The sequence below is a fragment of the Notechis scutatus genome, chromosome 3, assembly GCF_049901735.1.
Source record: "Notechis scutatus isolate UNSWTSFEM ecotype Mainland chromosome 3, rNotScu1.2, whole genome shotgun sequence".
Lineage (NCBI taxonomy): Eukaryota > Metazoa > Chordata > Lepidosauria > Squamata > Elapidae > Notechis > Notechis scutatus.
In genome coordinates, this window is record NC_142011.1 from 204,605,157 (window position 1) to 204,622,191 (window position 17,035).

The 17,035-nt window shown below is 38.7% G+C and overlaps 1 protein-coding gene across 20 annotated transcripts in view; it reads right to left on the minus strand.

Moving 5' to 3' along the window:
- The window catches only part of PTK2 (protein tyrosine kinase 2), a 216,056-nt gene that overhangs the window by 80,665 nt on the left and 118,356 nt on the right, over nucleotides 1–17,035 (minus strand). For 11 of the 20 annotated variants that reach the window (XM_087962246.1, XM_087962244.1, XM_087962247.1 and 8 more), the window contains 5 exons: nucleotides 16,646–16,723; nucleotides 15,231–15,338; nucleotides 13,978–14,095; nucleotides 11,783–11,813; nucleotides 9,279–9,331 (listed from right to left, as the gene is read on the minus strand). In XM_087962246.1, coding sequence (XP_087818372.1) covers nucleotides 9,279–9,331; nucleotides 11,783–11,813; nucleotides 13,978–14,095; nucleotides 15,231–15,338; nucleotides 16,646–16,723 — 388 coding nt within the window. Of the gene's footprint in view, nucleotides 1–2,770; nucleotides 2,789–4,485; nucleotides 4,570–9,278; nucleotides 9,332–11,782; nucleotides 11,814–13,977; nucleotides 14,096–15,230; nucleotides 15,339–16,645; nucleotides 16,724–17,035 lie in introns of all 20 variants that reach the window. The other 9 variants (XM_087962235.1, XM_087962234.1, XM_087962230.1 and 6 more) reach the window with 2 other exon arrangements.

Here is a 17,035-nt window from a genome sequence, read left to right on the forward strand (position 1 = left end):
TTAATGTGTTTTTGGAGGATCTTGCTGATTTTGTCTGTAGTGCCTTTTATATATGGGAGGAGGGCTTTGCCGTTCTCTTGTTCTCTGTCTTGGATTTTGGTTGGGGTTTCTTTTTGGATTAAGTGGGTAATCTTCTTTCTTTGGAATCCATTGGCTGTTAGTACGTTGGTGAGAGTGTGTAGTTCGGTTTTTAGGTGTTGTTCGTCGGCTAAGCATTTTGTTCTGGAGATGAGTGTCTCAGCTACGGAATTGATCTGTGCTGGGTGGTGGTGTGAAAGTGCGTGTAGATAGCGGTTTGTATGTGTTTTCTTCTGGTAGATGGTGTGTCCTAGGGAGCCATTGGATTTTTTGTATACCAATGAGAACACACCCCCACCCAATCAGAACACAGCCAAGCCCCCACCCAATCAAGTCACACCCCCACTAGCAGTTAAAAGGAAGAAGCAGCTGCAAGCTCACATCACTCTGAGAAGCACAGAGCGGAAGACACAAGCCTGAAGATGATGAATGAGACTTCATCGAAACGTTGCCTAGAGCATCAACACTTCAAAAGTTGCAAATGTTCCAATGTTGAGCACTTGAGGAATGAAAAAGAAGCTCACAGACTTTAACGAAAATGCTAATGCTCTAAGTGGGAGGGAAGGAGGCACTACTGATTTACCTCCCCCTCCTTGATTTCGTTTGTTTAATGTTTCGTATAAAACTCTTTTATAACAAGGAAGTGTCCAAAGATGCTAGTAGAGTAGAGTAGAGTAGAGTAGAGTAGAGTAGAGTAGAGTAGAGTAGAGTAGAGTAGAGTAGAGTAGAGTAGAGTAGAGTAGAATAGAATAGAATAGAATAGAATAGAATAGAATAGAATAGAATAGAATAGAATAGAATAGAACAGAACAGAACAGAACAGAACAGAATTATTTATTGGCCAAGTGTGATTGGACACACAAGAAATTTGTCTTGGTGCAAATGCTCTCAGTGTACATAAAAGTTACATTCGTCAAGAGTCAAGAATCAAATTTGAGACAAATGGCCATGTTTGATCTTTATTGCCAAAGCTTTAAAAACCTACTAATTATAGAGTTTAAGGCAGATCAGGGTCAGGAGAGGAAATCAGAGTTAAGGAAGTATCTTCACCTTTGGATACATAGTGCCAGCTAGTATTTCGGATGTTCTGACTGAGATAGACTGTCAAGCCAAGCCAAATTTCGATATTGTGACTGCTGCTGGAGACTAGTATCTGTACCATTCATTCAACTCCGGTGGCTGAACAAAGGGTCATAAATCAAGGACTATCTCTGATCAGTTTCTCCCAATTTAAGCCAGACCAGCAAAGGCAACAGAGAACCAAAATGCTCAGAACAAATCTCAGAAGCCACCCATACAAATCCACTAGAGCTGATTCAATTCAAAAAAACAAGTGCGATATTTATTTATTTATTAACGGGGTGGGGAAAGAGGCCTATTCTAGAGCAGGGGTGTCATTCAAGGGCCGGAGCCCAGATGCGGCTCGCAGAGTGCTAAGATCTGGCCAGCGGGCCGCCCTGGAAATATCCAAGGACCAGCCCACAGTGCCTCTGCCAGTGAACACAGAGCTTGGGAGGGCTGCCCTCCCGACCTTCATTTTTGCTGGCAGAGGATTCCAAGAGGCCACCCCATCCGAAAATGGAGCTCGGAAGCCAGTTTTCGCTGGGAGAGCACTCGGGCCACCACAGGCACCCCCGACACAAGTGACATCGAGATGGCCCTGCCCACCCTGGCCACACCCACCCTGGCCCTCAATGAAATCAAGTTCGACACCCCTGTTCTAGAGCCAAACCATACTGACAGTTGGGCATTTAATTTCTTCTTTATCCTCTGGATTATGGGTGTCCAAACTTGGCAACGTTAAGGCATGTGGACTTCAATTCCCAGAATTCCACAGCCACGGCTGGCGGTGGAATTCTGGGACATGAAGGCTACAAATTTTGCCATTGACAACGTTGGACATCCCTGCTCTGGATATTGTAGTATAGCTTATTTTTTTTCTCTCTCTCTCTATCATGTGAGTTAAAACAGTATAGGTAGTCCACAAGTTAGTGACCGCTCAAAGTTTTAAGGGCACTGAAACAAGTGACTTATGGCCATTTTTCACATTTATGACTGTTGCAGCATTCCTGTGGACATGAGGTCAAAATTTGGACACTCGGCAACTGAATTCAAATTTATGATGGTTGCTGTGTCCCCGGGGTCATGTGATCCCCCTATACGACCTTCTGACAAGCAAAGTCAATGGGGGAAGCCAGATTCACTTAACAACCCCGTTACTAACTTAATTCACTTAACAACTATGGCGAGAAAAGTCGTAAAATGGGGCAAAGCTCACTTAACAACTGACTTGCTTAGCAACAGAAATTTTGGGCTCGATTGTGGTTGCAAATCGAAGACTATCTGTAGCCATACACCATATGAAGTGATGACAAAAAATTAACTTACACCAGATATTTAAAAAGGGAGAAAGGTCTCTAAGCTATACATTTTCAACTGCCTTCCTTTCCCTTCTCTTCCTTCGTCTCTCTCTCTCTCTCTCTCTCTCTCTCTCTTTTTTGAAGGAAGCACACACCATGTTGTCAAATTGTATGACTGGCATAGCTGAATGTGTCTAATATGAATAAACATAAGGCTGTGCCTTCATTACAAACAACAAAAGTGGCAAATGGGTTATTGAGGTTGCAAGTGGTACACTCATCACACACAAATTGGTGTTTTTTTTTAAAAAAAAAATGGAACCACATATTACCGTCCCCACTAATTTCATCTGTCGATCCGGGTAGCATGCAAAAAAGAGAGAGAAGGCAGAAGGTTAAGAGCGGGAGGGGAAGGGACAGAGGAAAAAAGGGGGAAGAAATAAGAAAATACAGTATTAAAATCACACGTAAGCCAAAGAGAATAAAAAACAAACTGTTACAGTTATATACATGCCCCATTCCAAGGAAATGTGACAAAGCAGTGGTAATTAATACATTTATTGGGATCCAATAGTTTATTTCAATACAGCCATCACAACGTGCAGGCAGCTGACAACACACTCATTTTAGTACAATTTGGGGAGAAAAACTAGGCCCCTGTTTTTTCTCCCTCCATTATAGCCTCTCCCCTCCCTTCCAGCAGTATGAATTCATTGACCGAAGCATCCTACTCTACAATTTAGATATTCTTTTTAAACGTCAATGAAATTAAAGTTGCCATTAAAGATAGAAGGGATTGAATTAATTTTGAACGTTGTTAAAGAAACTAGGCACTTTACTGAAAATGGGATTTTAATTTTTTTCATTAGACCCACAAGAAAAATATATCCCTCCCTAACCCAGTTTCTGGTAAAGCACAACAATCATCAACAAGCATTTGGGGACATGTGACTGGTCCATTTTATTTCTTGGATTGACCCAAGGTTGCACTTCAACAAATGATTCTTTATTTTATCTTTAGTTTATTAAGAGCATTCGCGGTGACTCCGGGCTGCTTACAAAGATAAAAACCCGAGAGAGAAATCAATAAACTTCCAGCCATTTCGCAACAACAATCAGACTGGCCGTTTGATGGGCTCTGTATCACACTGGGGTCCCCGGGGCCCTTCGGCAGAACCATGACTTCAGCACCTTTCAAAAAAAGTGTCCAAGTGGGGCACAATCAACTATAGGTAGTCCTCAATTTACAACAGTTCATTTAGTGACCATTCAAAGTTACTACGGCACTGAAAAAGTGACTCGTGACTGTTTTTCATATTTATGACCGTTGCAGCACCCCACAGTCACGTAATCAAAAGTCAGGCATTTGGCAACTGACTCATATTTATGACGGTTGGGAGTTGTTGGGCTCAATTGCCGTTGTAAGTTGAGGACTGCCTGTGCTGTATTTGGCTTTCTTCCTTGAATCTATCTCATTGGTACAAAGAGATGGGACTGAGTTCTCCAGTGGACTAGATCAGAACAACTGCGAGACCTGTGGACTTCAATCCCCAGAATTCCCCAGACAGCCATGCTGAAGTCCAGAGACCTTAAAGTTGCCAAAATTGTATCCTCCTTATCCAACTTAATGCCTACAATCCTTTAGGTCGATATACAACAATCAGGAGTTCAATATATTGTAGATAGCTGCTGCTCCAAGATGCACAGTTGTTTGTCATGCCAGGGGTTCATGCATTGGCCCAAGCAGGCTACTAAGTAAAAAAATTGGAGTATTTCCTCCAGAGTAATTATTCCATAGGTTTTCGGCACCACCAAAGTTCCAGCTTTGCACAATTATTTCCTAGGACTCACTGAACAATTGGGGGAGGAGAGGGAGTCCAAACTGAGCAAGGTGGCACGCAGATTCAAAATTTTGGCAACATACGTTTTAAGTTCTTGGAACTTTACACTTTTACTGTAGCCTCAAGGGAACCAAATTTTAACATGGTTAGCAATGCGTAGCTGTTGAACTAATCAGGCAACCTAAAGAAAGCGCAAGGCTAAATACCCTTAGCTGGTGAGTCATGTGAACACAAGACAAAAGGGAGAAAGTGTCTGGCTCGCTTTACTTTATGTTGATAGTGACTGACTCCTTTATCAAGAAGCAGAAAATTAAAAAGGAAGAAAGAACAAAAGTTGTCAAAATACCTGTAAGCACCTACAAGCAAGCATGAGATTAATAGGGCAGTCTGTTAGTTGCAATGAATATTTATCTAAATAATATCTGTAGTTATCTGTTGTTACTGGAGTGTAGCTTTGACTTCTGCTTGGCTTTCCGAAAAGCAAGTGAGCCAAGAAAAGCTCTTGAAAATGTAAAGTTTGTCATCCCTTTCTGAACTGCAACCAGATTAAGATATTTTAAGACATAAACTATAATAGCTCATACAGTTTGTCCAACTCTGGAATTTCAAGTGGATGTATACTCTAGACAAGATGCAAACAATTTATGTAACATAAGTTTTAATAAAAGATATTTAATTGATTGGGAACTGCCCAGAATTGATTATAAGAGGGAGGGAAGAGGGATGGGATAAGTGTGTGTGGGGAGGGGATGGAATGGGAGGGAGGGAGGGAGGGAGGGAGGGAGGGAGGGAGGAAGGAAGGAAGGAAGGAAGGAAGGAAGGAAGGAAGGAAGGAAGGAAGGAAAGGAAAGGAAAGGAAAGGAAAGGAAAGGAAAGGAAAGGAAAGGAAAGGAAAGGAAAGGAAAGGAAAGGAAAGGAAAGGAAGGGAAGGAAGGGAAGGGAAGGGAAGGGAAGGGAAGGGAAGGGAAGGGAAGGAAGGGAGAGGATAGGGAGAGGATAGGGAAAGGAAGGAATGATAGGGGAAGTAAGAAGGAAGGAAGGAAGGAAGGAAGGAAGGAAGGAAGGAAGGAAGGAAGGAAGGAAGGAAGGAAGGACGTTCACCCTAAACTAATAATATTTTGGAGAAATGGTGTCTCAGAAAGCTCCTTAGTATAATAAGGCTATCTCAATTCAAGGATGGACAACTGATATTACTTGGCTCATTTGCTTCCAAATTATTTCCCCATCCTTCTCTTGCACAAACTTGACCAAACCAATGCTAGATTGTACTAACAGAACAGGATAATAAACACATTATTGTGATCTAGAGAAATAAGGCAAGAAGCATGAATAGGAAGGGAAGACATACAGAAAGTACAATGGGAAACTATTCCAACCCTTCTACTAAATCGTGACCAATAAAATTTGAACAAAAAAGTCAGTAAAAAAGCTAAACTCTATTTATGTGAAGCAGGATGACATCAGAGTTCAACTTCTCTCCATCTGATTGATGAAATGTTTGTTATCTGAACAGACTGAAATAACATCACGGTAAAGTTTTATCAATACCTTTTATTTGAGCCTAGTTCCATTTTTTACTTTTCAAACTACTAGGAAATTGCCCCATGATACTACAACCATGTTCTTCCAAAAAATAATAATAATCAACTGATGCCCAAACTTATATGCTTGCAACTTTCACTTAGAACATGCCATAAAACCTACTGTCTACAATAGTACACTGGCTGGGGATTCTGGGAGCTGAAGTTCATATATCTTAAAGCTGCCAAAGTCTGAGAAACTGTGGTTTACAACCAAGCCTTTCTATTTGTTTTAAATTTATCAGGTTCATAATTAAATATTTGAAATCAGCCATTTCTTGGTCTATAATATTTCGCCCAATGAATTTGAGGGTTAGAAACTGTAGGCTACCTACCACACATGGTTTAACCAGGGGGTCTCCAACCTTGGCTACTTTTAAGCCTGACGGACTTCAACTCCCAGAATTTCCCAGCAAAGCAAAGCTGGCTGGGGAATTCTGGGAATTGAAGTCCACCAGGCTTAAAGTTGCCCAAGTTGAAGACCCCTGGTTTAAAAGATCACTGCACTAGCATGGGATTGGAACTAATGACCCCTAAGATCCCTTCTGATTCTTTGATTCCAATTATGGAGAAAGATAGGCAGATCAATAGGCAGGTAGCCATAAATGAAATATAAATCATTTATGAAAGAAAACAACAGAACATTGCTTGTCAACTGTAAGTCACAGCTAAAATTGCTCAGACATACCTGTAGTGCGATTAATCTATCTTAAACAGTAACTTTTTTTGGCACCTTCAAACAATACTTATTCATAGAGAACCACTGAATGTAGCAGGACATTTCCATTTATATCAGCCTCCCAAAGGTCTCTAACTATCAGAGGATGAACTGCTGCTTGCACTTACAGATTTATTCATAACCGAGATGAGATTTATTCATAACTGAGATGAGAGGATGGAAAATCATTTTTCCCTTCCCTTTCACTGGCCTTCTGGTGGGAAAACGAACATTGGATAGAAAGGGAGAAAACTGGAGTGGTTTAGTAAATAACGATGTTGCACTAGAGAGAGGATAAGCCCATCCTAGTCCATTCTTCATCACTTCACTGCCATTTGACTGTCCAACCTCACTGGTCACTTTGGGACAGTCATTCTCTCATTTCAAGCTACCCCACAAGGTGGATTTTTATGGTGAGGAAAACAAGAGGCTCCAACCAGCATTTCTGCATGGGCAGCATTTGGAAATCTATACATGTTTTTGCTACATCCAAAAAAAACCAAAACCCCAAGATGATAAGACATTATGCTCCCTTCTTGGTTTTGAACTGTATTTTTTTTAACTCTGTGAAGAGAAGCAAGATCATCAGTTTCCCAGGTTGGCTATTCACATTCCCAGTTCTCAGTTTAAAGTTTAAACTAATACAGTCCTGGGTTGTATACACAGAGGCATAGAATCAAGATCACGTGAAGTATTAGTACCGCTTTATAAAAACCCCAGTAAGGCCAAACCTGGAATACTGCAAACAATGTCAGTCACCATACTACAAAAAAGATGTTGAGACTTTGGAAAAAGTTCAGAAAAGAGAAACTAAGATGATCAAAGGCCTGGAGACTAAAACACACGAAGAACGGCTGCAGGTTTTGGGGTTTGGCTAGACTCAAGAAAAGAAGAATTAGGGGTGACATAATAGCAGTATTCCAGTATTTGAAGGGCTGCCCCAAAGAAGAGGGGGTGAATTTATTTTCCAAAGCACCAGAGGGCAGGACAAGAAACAATGGATGGAAACTAATCAAGGAGAGAAGCAACCTGGGATTAAGGAGAAACTTCCTAACAGGACAATTAACCAGTGGAACTGCTTGCCTCCAGAAATTGTGGGCGCTCCATCACTGGAAGTTTTTAAGAAGAAACTAGACAGCCACCTATCTGAAATAGTGTACGTTCTCCTGCTTAAGCAGGGGGCTGGACTAGAAGACCTCCAAGGTTCCTTCCAGCTCTATTCTTCTATTCTCTTTTTCCTGAATCAAGCCAGAGAAACTAATGAAAGAGGAAGATGGGCAAAAAGAACAATAAAAAGACAGAAAAATTAACTGCACAGTTATAACAGAACCCAAAGACAGTCGCTTCCTTTCTCCTTTTTCTCTTTGCTTGTATGTGATAGCACCTTAAGTTAAATAGTGACTCAATTGTGATTGGCAGCCTAAAATTTAATTACAGTGCTCAAAAGCGTATCCTGACATATGTAACATCTGAAACCCTAATTTCAGAAGGATTCTGTAGAGTTAAGTCTTGTATGATCATTATCATATACTCACAGGGATGTCAATCAAAGTACAGGTAGCCCTCCACTAACAACCACTCATTTAGTGATTGTCGAAAGTTACCATGGCACTGGAAAACAGTGACTTATGACCAGTCCTCATGCTTATAACCACTGCAGCATTCCCCACGTGATCAAAATTCAGATGCTTGGCAACCAGCATGTACTTACGATGGTTGCCAGCATCCTGGAGGGGCTCAGATGACTTTCCCAGATTGATTCCAACAAACTTAAGTTAATGGGGGAAGCCAGATTTGCTAAACTAGTGGTCTGCTTAACAACCGTGGCAAAAAAAAGAGTCATAAAATCAACTTTGACTCACTAAAACTTGCTTAGCAACAGAAATTCTGGTCACAAGTCAAGTGGTTAAGTTAGGATTATAAGAACTGGTTCAGTTATCATGTAATGTAGGAGGCAACGAGGCAGAGCCTGAGGGAGGGGTCAAATGCATCATCAGTCTGGATGATCCCTACACACACACCCCTTAAAAGATCTAAGTCTGGCCCTTCCCCCCTTGAAGTCCCCCCCCTTATCTGGCGCCAACTTGCCCTGACCGTTAGTAGTTCAGATTCTCATGGATAAGTAGCATGAAGTAAACTTCAAATAAGTCTACCCTGTTTCCTGACTTCCTGCACCTGACATGCACTTTTCACAGAACCGTGGTATACAAAAACAGATATTAATTTATTTTTGAGCCATTAATTTATCAACGTTAGGCAGCCTCTCACTTCATTAAGACCTACATTTTATGTTGAAACAATCCTGTGACTCAAAGCAACAAGAAAACAGACTAGCAAAAATGACGCATTAAACTCTTACTTCACACACTATCATTTTCAGTCACCCATCAATAGACCAACATAACAAGATATACAATGTTTTTCTCACAACAATATTAAAGGTGGATATTTTTTTACAGCTATTTTTCCTACATGATAGCTCCCAGACCTCGACTGTGAAATTCATCCCCACGAAAACAATCGGCATGCAATACCTGTACTGGCTTTTAATACCAAAATACAGTTAAAGGATTTTCAATAATATTTGCTTGCAATTCATTTCTCACAAAAATTCACTCAGTCTTTTTTCTCTCTTTGAGGGTTGACTGGCAGGAAATGAGTTAAACTCTTTTTAAAAAATAATAATAATCAGATATCCTACCTGATACAGAGACGGTATGTGATCGTATTCCTTGCTTCTCGTTGTTGGCCAGTCTGTAACACAATAATTCAAATATGTGAATGTTCTATATTCCATACTAGTGTTTCTCAACTTTAATAACTTGAAGACAGGAGCACTTCACTTCCTAGAATTCCCCACCCAGCATGGCTAATTGGGGGATTCTGGGAGTTGGAGTCCTCATATCTTCAGGTTGCCAAGGTTGAGAAAAACTGTTCTGTACAGTTCAAAAGCTTGCAGGAGGAGATCTATTCAGTTACCAGATTCACTGTGTCTTCTACAGAACTAAATTTTGCAGGGAAGAAAATGATTCTACTACCTTAAATTCATCTCGGAACCAAAAGTACAAGAATTCATCTGAAAATCTCATTTTAAATTTCACCAGATGTTCAAAATGACAATGTTAAAAGCTGAATGAACAAACAACTTTTAGTTTTAAATTTCTTCTAATTATCTACTATCTAGCAACAACAGTTTGAACTGCATCCATCACTCATATTAAGAAGGGGAAAAAACACTGTCTTTAATTTAAGTGTGTTATCTAGAAGTGTTATATTCTTTAAATATAGAGAAGTTAACCATTTTAAAGATGGTTTTACTACTGGAAAGAACAATTTAGCAAACTTTTAAGGTAATTTCATTGTTTAAAAATTCTCATTTGTAGACATAGGGTGTAACAAGAAAAATATTCATATTTTAATAGATTATGGCTATTATATTTTAATATATGTAATTATATTGTAAGTAGACCACAATTAATTTGGCAAAATGCAATATGCAAGAAGAATGCCATAAATCTGTAATCAGTCTGCAGAAAAGCACTACATTTAGCTGAAGTGACTATGGGTGGATGGATGTACATCTATAAGATAGATCACAGATATAAGTCTATGAGCATTGGTCATATTTTAATGTATTCATTGTATGGATTACTCATATACACTGCACATCCATTTGGATTAAAAAACAGTAAATATAGACTGAAATTATGAATTAAGAAGAGATTGGAATACTCAGTGATATTTGTGGATGGACAGCACTATTATTATTATTTAACTGAGTTTTCTATCCCTCTTATTTTGATTCCTTGAGCTGATACAGTGTAGAAGTACAAGGACACATTTCTTTGAAGGGCTGTCCAGAGTACGCCTCAGCAATAGGCACTGAGTCCTGCCAGCTGCCCAACAGGTATCAGATGCCAATGTTGGCAACAGATAACGTAAAAAACCATTTAATTTGGTATATAATGCATGTATTTATTAAATTTATATGCTACCCATCTCGCTGCTGCAGTGACTCTGTGTGGCTTACAAAATGCTAAAAAGAATTATAATTAAGAAAGATTAAATAAAAGACCAATAAAAAAAACCAAGAAGACAAGCCACATGGGGGTGGAGATCTTCTCCTTAGCCATCAGCCAACCCCAGCATAAAGCAATGTTGTCGCTTCATGCCAGCCAACAGAACCAGGTTTTAAGGCTCTTCCTGGAAGCCAGGAATAGGGAGGCCAACTTCACCTCTTGTGAGAGAATATTGCAAAGATAAGGAGCCACAGCAGAAAAGGCTCGTCTCTTGGATCCCAGTAGGCAAAATTCTGTGGCAGATGGGATCCGGAGTAGGTCCTCTTCCCCTGGAGTGAGTGGGGTGGGCCAATCCCATTGGGGCGAGATGGCACCTTAGGTGATTGAATTAGGTCTAATTCTGGTTTCCGAAGCAAAATGAAGATATAATGATATCTTTACATACAGATAGTCCTGGGGTTACAACAGTTCATTTAAAGACCGTTCAAAGTTACAATGGCCCTGAAAAAAGTGACTTATGACCATGTTTCACACTTATGACCATTGCAGCATCCTCTTGGCCACATGATTAAAATTTCAGATGCAGCGTCCAGGGATCATGTGATCCCTTTTGAAACCTTCTGACAAGCAAAGTCAACGAGGAAGCCAGATTCACTTAACAACGTTACTAATTTAACAACTGCAGGGATTCACTAAACAACTGTGGCAAGAAAAGTCGTAAAATGGGGCAAAACTCACTTAACAAATGTTTCACTTAGCAACATAAATTTTGAGCTCAATTGGGGTCCTAAGTCCAGGACTTCCTGTATACACATATAGTTACCTAAAACAATGGAGAATATAAAAATTATACCATATCCATTTGGAATAATACTGCAACCATTCTTATATTTCTATTTTTTTTTTCTTTTTTAGTATTACCTCCTCTATAGAATTGGTTTTCTTGGGTTCTGAAGCAACAGGCATTATCAAGCCATGCTACCAAAATCCTTTTAGCAATAGAAATTGAGCTCATTATTCAAAGTTCTGTGTACAAAGTCTTCATTCTCACACTGAACTATGTTTGGGTCTTCCCTTATAGACAACATTTGCAATTGATTAGATTTGGAGACTTCAGAGAATACATCAAAATAATAATGTAGTCAGTTTAATGTTTTAAATTTCCAACAAAAATATTCAAACTTACTTTGGTATGGACGGTAAAGCTCTTTCACCTTCTAAACGAAGAGGAAAAACAAGTTTATTGCGACATATCAATAAATACATACACAAGTATTTTGCTTAAGAGGTGAACACACTAACTTGTATTTGATACATTATTGTGGTTTTGTGATAATTCACACAAAACCCTCTTATGAAGAATGATATAGTACCGTATTAAGCACCATTACGGCTTAAAATGAGCAAAAATGTGTTATATTTTCAGAAAATCAAAACTATAGAGGAAGTTATTGGGCTTTCTAAAGAACCTAAATTTATGTTCGGTAAAAGCAGACGGTATTTCTTTTTCAGATTGCCTTGCTATTATCAAAAGACACGAAGAACCAATATATCAGAAGAAAGGGGAGTTCAAATAAAATATTGAAAAAAAAGCTAACATCAGGCATTTAGTGCAAATTTTGCCTCCTTTAGTTACAATCACCTCTTTGGTCTCAGGGAAGCCAAAATAAATTTTCAGAAATGCCAAAACATGTATGCTGGCACTAATCCCCCCCCCCCCCAATCCAAATAAGCATATTTGGGAAATTATTATTCTACTGCATACTTTTTTAAAAAATTTTCCAATGTAAAATGGTCAATAAAAGCATTCTAACATTCCTTTTGTCAAATTTAAAATAAAATCAGAGTTGTTAGTCAAAGTATGTTTTATATGAGGTAAATGGTACACTGATGGAAGTCACTATCCACTCTGGTATAATAGTTAGTAAAGAGTGCTGGATTTCTCACTTTTGTGGAAGAAATGGGGAACTAAAGATGGCTCTGTTAAAAGCAGGCAGGGCCAATGATAGTGGAAGAATGAAGAGCCGTCAGTAGATCAGATCTTCGTAATTTCTCTCTGGATAAGGAGAAGACCTGAGATTGCCCATAAGTGCTCTAGCAACTACTCCTCACAAGAAGACGGCAAGGAGACATAAGGGAATTGTCATCTTTTTGCTTTTCTTATATTAGATTTACAAAAGAGATTTGTTAAAAGCTTTGGAGAATTTTTTGGAAGGCACACAGAAAAAAATGAAAAGAAAGAAAGTTCTAGCATATTATTTGACTAAAAATAAAGATTGATAAAAGTCAAAGGTATATAAACCTAGTTTGCTTGATCAAGATTAAAATAGATACGTTATTATCTCTGATTATCTTTAATGGACTTGTGCTGATCAGGACTAAAATGGCAAGGCTTTAAAGATTTCTTTATAGATAAGAGAGGGGATATGGGAAAAAAGAAATTATTTCTTATATTTTAAGAGAAGCTGATAAATAACTAAATTGTTTATACTTATTCTAATTAGTCATTTTTTAATATATTTTCTTTATTCTTTACCTTTCCTATTTTTTCTGCATTTTCTGTTTTGTTCCTTTTTATTTCTTTATTTTATTGGTTTGTATTAGTTTTTATTTTTCCAACCATAATTTTTAAGACTGGATTTCTAATGACAGGGCTAAAATTATAATCCTTCTTTAATTACTGGGTGAGTTAGAACAATCAGCCTAATTCCTTCCCTATGGTTTCTGTGAAGGAATAAGGGACAGAAGAATCAGTGAATATGCTTCACTAACTCTTTGGAGGAGGAGATTAAAATATAAACATAAAATTATATCTGGGCAATTAATCTCAATATCAAGAGGAAAATTTCCTAGTGAATTGCATATCCATGAACTAAACAAAGGTAGGCAAGTTGTATTATAGGCAGAAAAAAAAAGAAAATTGAGGGCATCAATTGTTATTCAATAAGTGAGTGACCCATAAGTAAGTGTTTTACATTAACAGAATTACTGTATTACAGTTAACTATTAGAATAGCTGTTTTAGTTTGTCTTTATGTAGTCTCTTGCAGAAATTGAACATATTTTTATCTAGTGATATTGTAAGAGAAGAGCTACTATGTTAATCAATAATCAAGACTCTGGTCACACACTTTCAGCCTATTAAATTTTATTTTTAAAAAAAACCATAAGCTTATGTTACGCATCCGAGGAAGCAAGGTATACTTCAGGAAAGTGTTTTAATAATATCTGAAAACATGTTACCAAAATGCTTCTGGCTTTCATCTATTTATATGTCTGATTAGTTACATGTGCAGAGATGCTGCCACTGATTTCTTCTCAATTATAGGACATCCCAGAAAAGGACCACGACAAAAACACTTAAACAAACGTTTGCTCTTACCTTTCTGGGATCGGATGATAAAAGACTGTGTCGCCCCCGTGACCAGTCGGCAATAGCCATCTATCAAGTCAGCCATGTTCTCTGCAATGGTTAAGGATGGTGCCGTCACTGTCAGAGGCTACAAGAGAGAGAGAGGAAAAAAATAGCACATTGAACAAAGAGGCCTTATTGCAGACACAAACATTTAGCACAGCTGCTGAACTATTACATCAGAGGAGAGCATGCAAATGAGAAGCAGTAAAGAGAAAAAAAGGACTCAGATGTCTGGAAAAAATGGCCAGTTCTTAAGCCTTAAAATCCTCCATCTGGAGGAATTCCCAAAGAGCACATAGCGTGTGAAAAGTGTGGCCATTGAGATTGGTGCCAATTCTAACAGAAGCATAATAATTTTGTTCAGGGAAAAGAAGAACCGTTCCAGGTATATGAGAGGAGAGCGCTTCTATGCGTGGATGCCTCCACAGACTTTACACATTTCAAATACGACATCATCTATCTCCAGTCTACAACACAGTCCTTTCAGCAGTTCCAAGAAGGCTCCACAGGCTGAGGTGACTCTGAGGACACAGATAAACCTCCAAGTGGCCTCAACGACCCTCTAAAAGGATGCAAATAACCAGCTTTGTCTGAAAGAAGTATAAATCCTTCCATTCCTCTCCATCCAGTCAGAGCTGAAGAGGCTTCTTGGCTGAGAAGCAAAATGTCTTCAAAGAAAAACAAGAAAGTCCAGTTGTCTCTTGAGAAAAACAACTTTGGGACAACCATGACTTGGATATGACTGAGAAACGTTTTCATTATAGTTACCAAATCGGTCTTTGTTAACTACACACTTCCAAGCAGTGTGTGAAAAATAACGTACTGACAAGTATCCAAAAGGGACAGTGGTTTTAAATTCCATATGTCATCATGAATGATTGCAAAACTAATAGCACCAATGGTCAGTAGAGGTATGTAATCCGTTAATCCTGACAGGAATGTTGTAATTTCTACGATTCATTTTTCTATTCTCCAGTAAATGTAAAACCTTATCAGGAAATTACTAGATAGCATCTTTCATAGTTAAAAACCAGAAATATTTTTGTCTCTGGTTAAAGAAGCCTCTGAAATTAATCTCTTATACAAAAAGTTAATTCATTTATATCCTATGCTTTTATAATATGAAATGGGGACAGCTACACCTACCTTTATTAATAAAACATGCAGAAGGAATTTGCTTGCTCTTCCTGCCTGCCCAGAAGAAACATCCACCAACTTACCTCTGGTGCTCCAGCGATTTTCATCTGTAGCATTCCTTTTCTGTCCTTGTCTTCATTAGTTGAATACTGAATGGTCTGTACTTGATGGAAATCTGCCAAATGGGTAGGCTAGAGAAAAACGGAAGGAAAATATGAGGAGGAAGAACCGGTGTAGATGCAAATTCTATCAGACACAAAATACAGGCTGCACAAGTAAATTCTATTTTTCTGGGTACTCCGGTACTTTACTACCCTCCATTGTTATTCATGCCCTGTGTCCATCTTATGTACTACTAAAGGGGCAGAAGAAACAATAGTTGGCAACAGTTTGCCTGATCAGAAGGCTGTTTAGTGACAGTAATATTGGCTAGGAGTCCACATGAAAGCTGACCATAAACCTACAAGGGAATACAAATATTGCATTTTGGGGATTTGATCAGCTTCCAATACTGGTAAAGGTAAAGGCTTCCCCTGTCCAGTCATGTCCGATTCTAGAGGGTGGTGTTCATCTCTGTTTCTTGGCTGAGGGAGCCAGTGTTGTCCGAAGACATTTTCCATGGTGGTGCAGCCAGCATAGTTATACCCCAAAGGCACACAGCATGCTATACCTTCCCACTGAAGGGTAACCTATTTATCTACTTGCATTTTCATGCCTTCGAGCTATGACAACTCAGGGGTATCAAACTCACAGTGTCACATTGTCATCACATGACGTATCGTGACTCTCCCCCCCACTTCATTAAACTGGGGTGGGCGTGGTGAGTGTATGACACATCCGGCCCGCAGGCTGCAAGTTTAACATACCTGTATTTAATATTTAGCTATTTGCATTTTCATGCTTCAAGCTCTATGGCATCTACTTATCTACTTGCATTTTCATGCTTTTGAGCTATGTGATACCTATTTATCTACTTTTTATTTTTATGTGAGCTACTAAGTGAGCCAGAGCTGGGGCAAGTAATGGGAGCTCACCCTGTTGGCCAGAGTTCAGGTCTCAAACCCAGGCTATCTGCTTTCCAGCTGACAAGCTCAAAGTCTTTAACTGCTGAGCCATCGCAGTTAAATCTAAGTAACGTGTTACCAACTCCCGCCCCCATAAAATACAAAATTCAACCTCTCAAACAAGATGAAAAGGAATACACCAAAAGTGCAAAAATGCATGAACTATAAAACAAGTGACAGTAAATTAGAAGTAAAGCTAAAAACCATACTGAATGAATAACCTCATGAATTGAAGAAAAAAGAAAAAGCAGTATCAACCAAGGTACTACTTCTTTTCTGGACTTAGGTCCATGTGTTTTGTTCACAGGTTTCTTTGTATCCTGATAAAAAAAATGAACTTCCTTAAAAACACTGGACAGGTTCCCACACAAAATAATGGCAAATGTGAAAGTCTGCCTAGATATGAATCCATCATATCCCATGGTAAGACTTACATTGGAGCCTTTGTCTGTAAGGTAGCTGATACCTTCTTCTGGACCGATGGCCAATTCCACTGAAATAATCCAGCTGGACTTTTATGATTAATATGGAAAAGAAACAGTGAATATTTGGAAAGAAAATGTTTGAACAATGAATAAAAATCTTTATTATCACTCAATGAAACAAATTGATATAGACTAATAAATTACATTTCAAACACTGGATAGACCTTAATAGAGTACACTTATGTTAGCCTTTCACAAGAGAGTGATTTCCCATACATTTGGGCCAGAAGCTCTGAAGATGATGTGTTTTCAGTCACTAAGATTCATGCTTCAACCTTGGGCAAATGATGTTGTGGTTTGTATTTGTAGATGTTGTGGTTTGTATTTTTAATCTTGTAA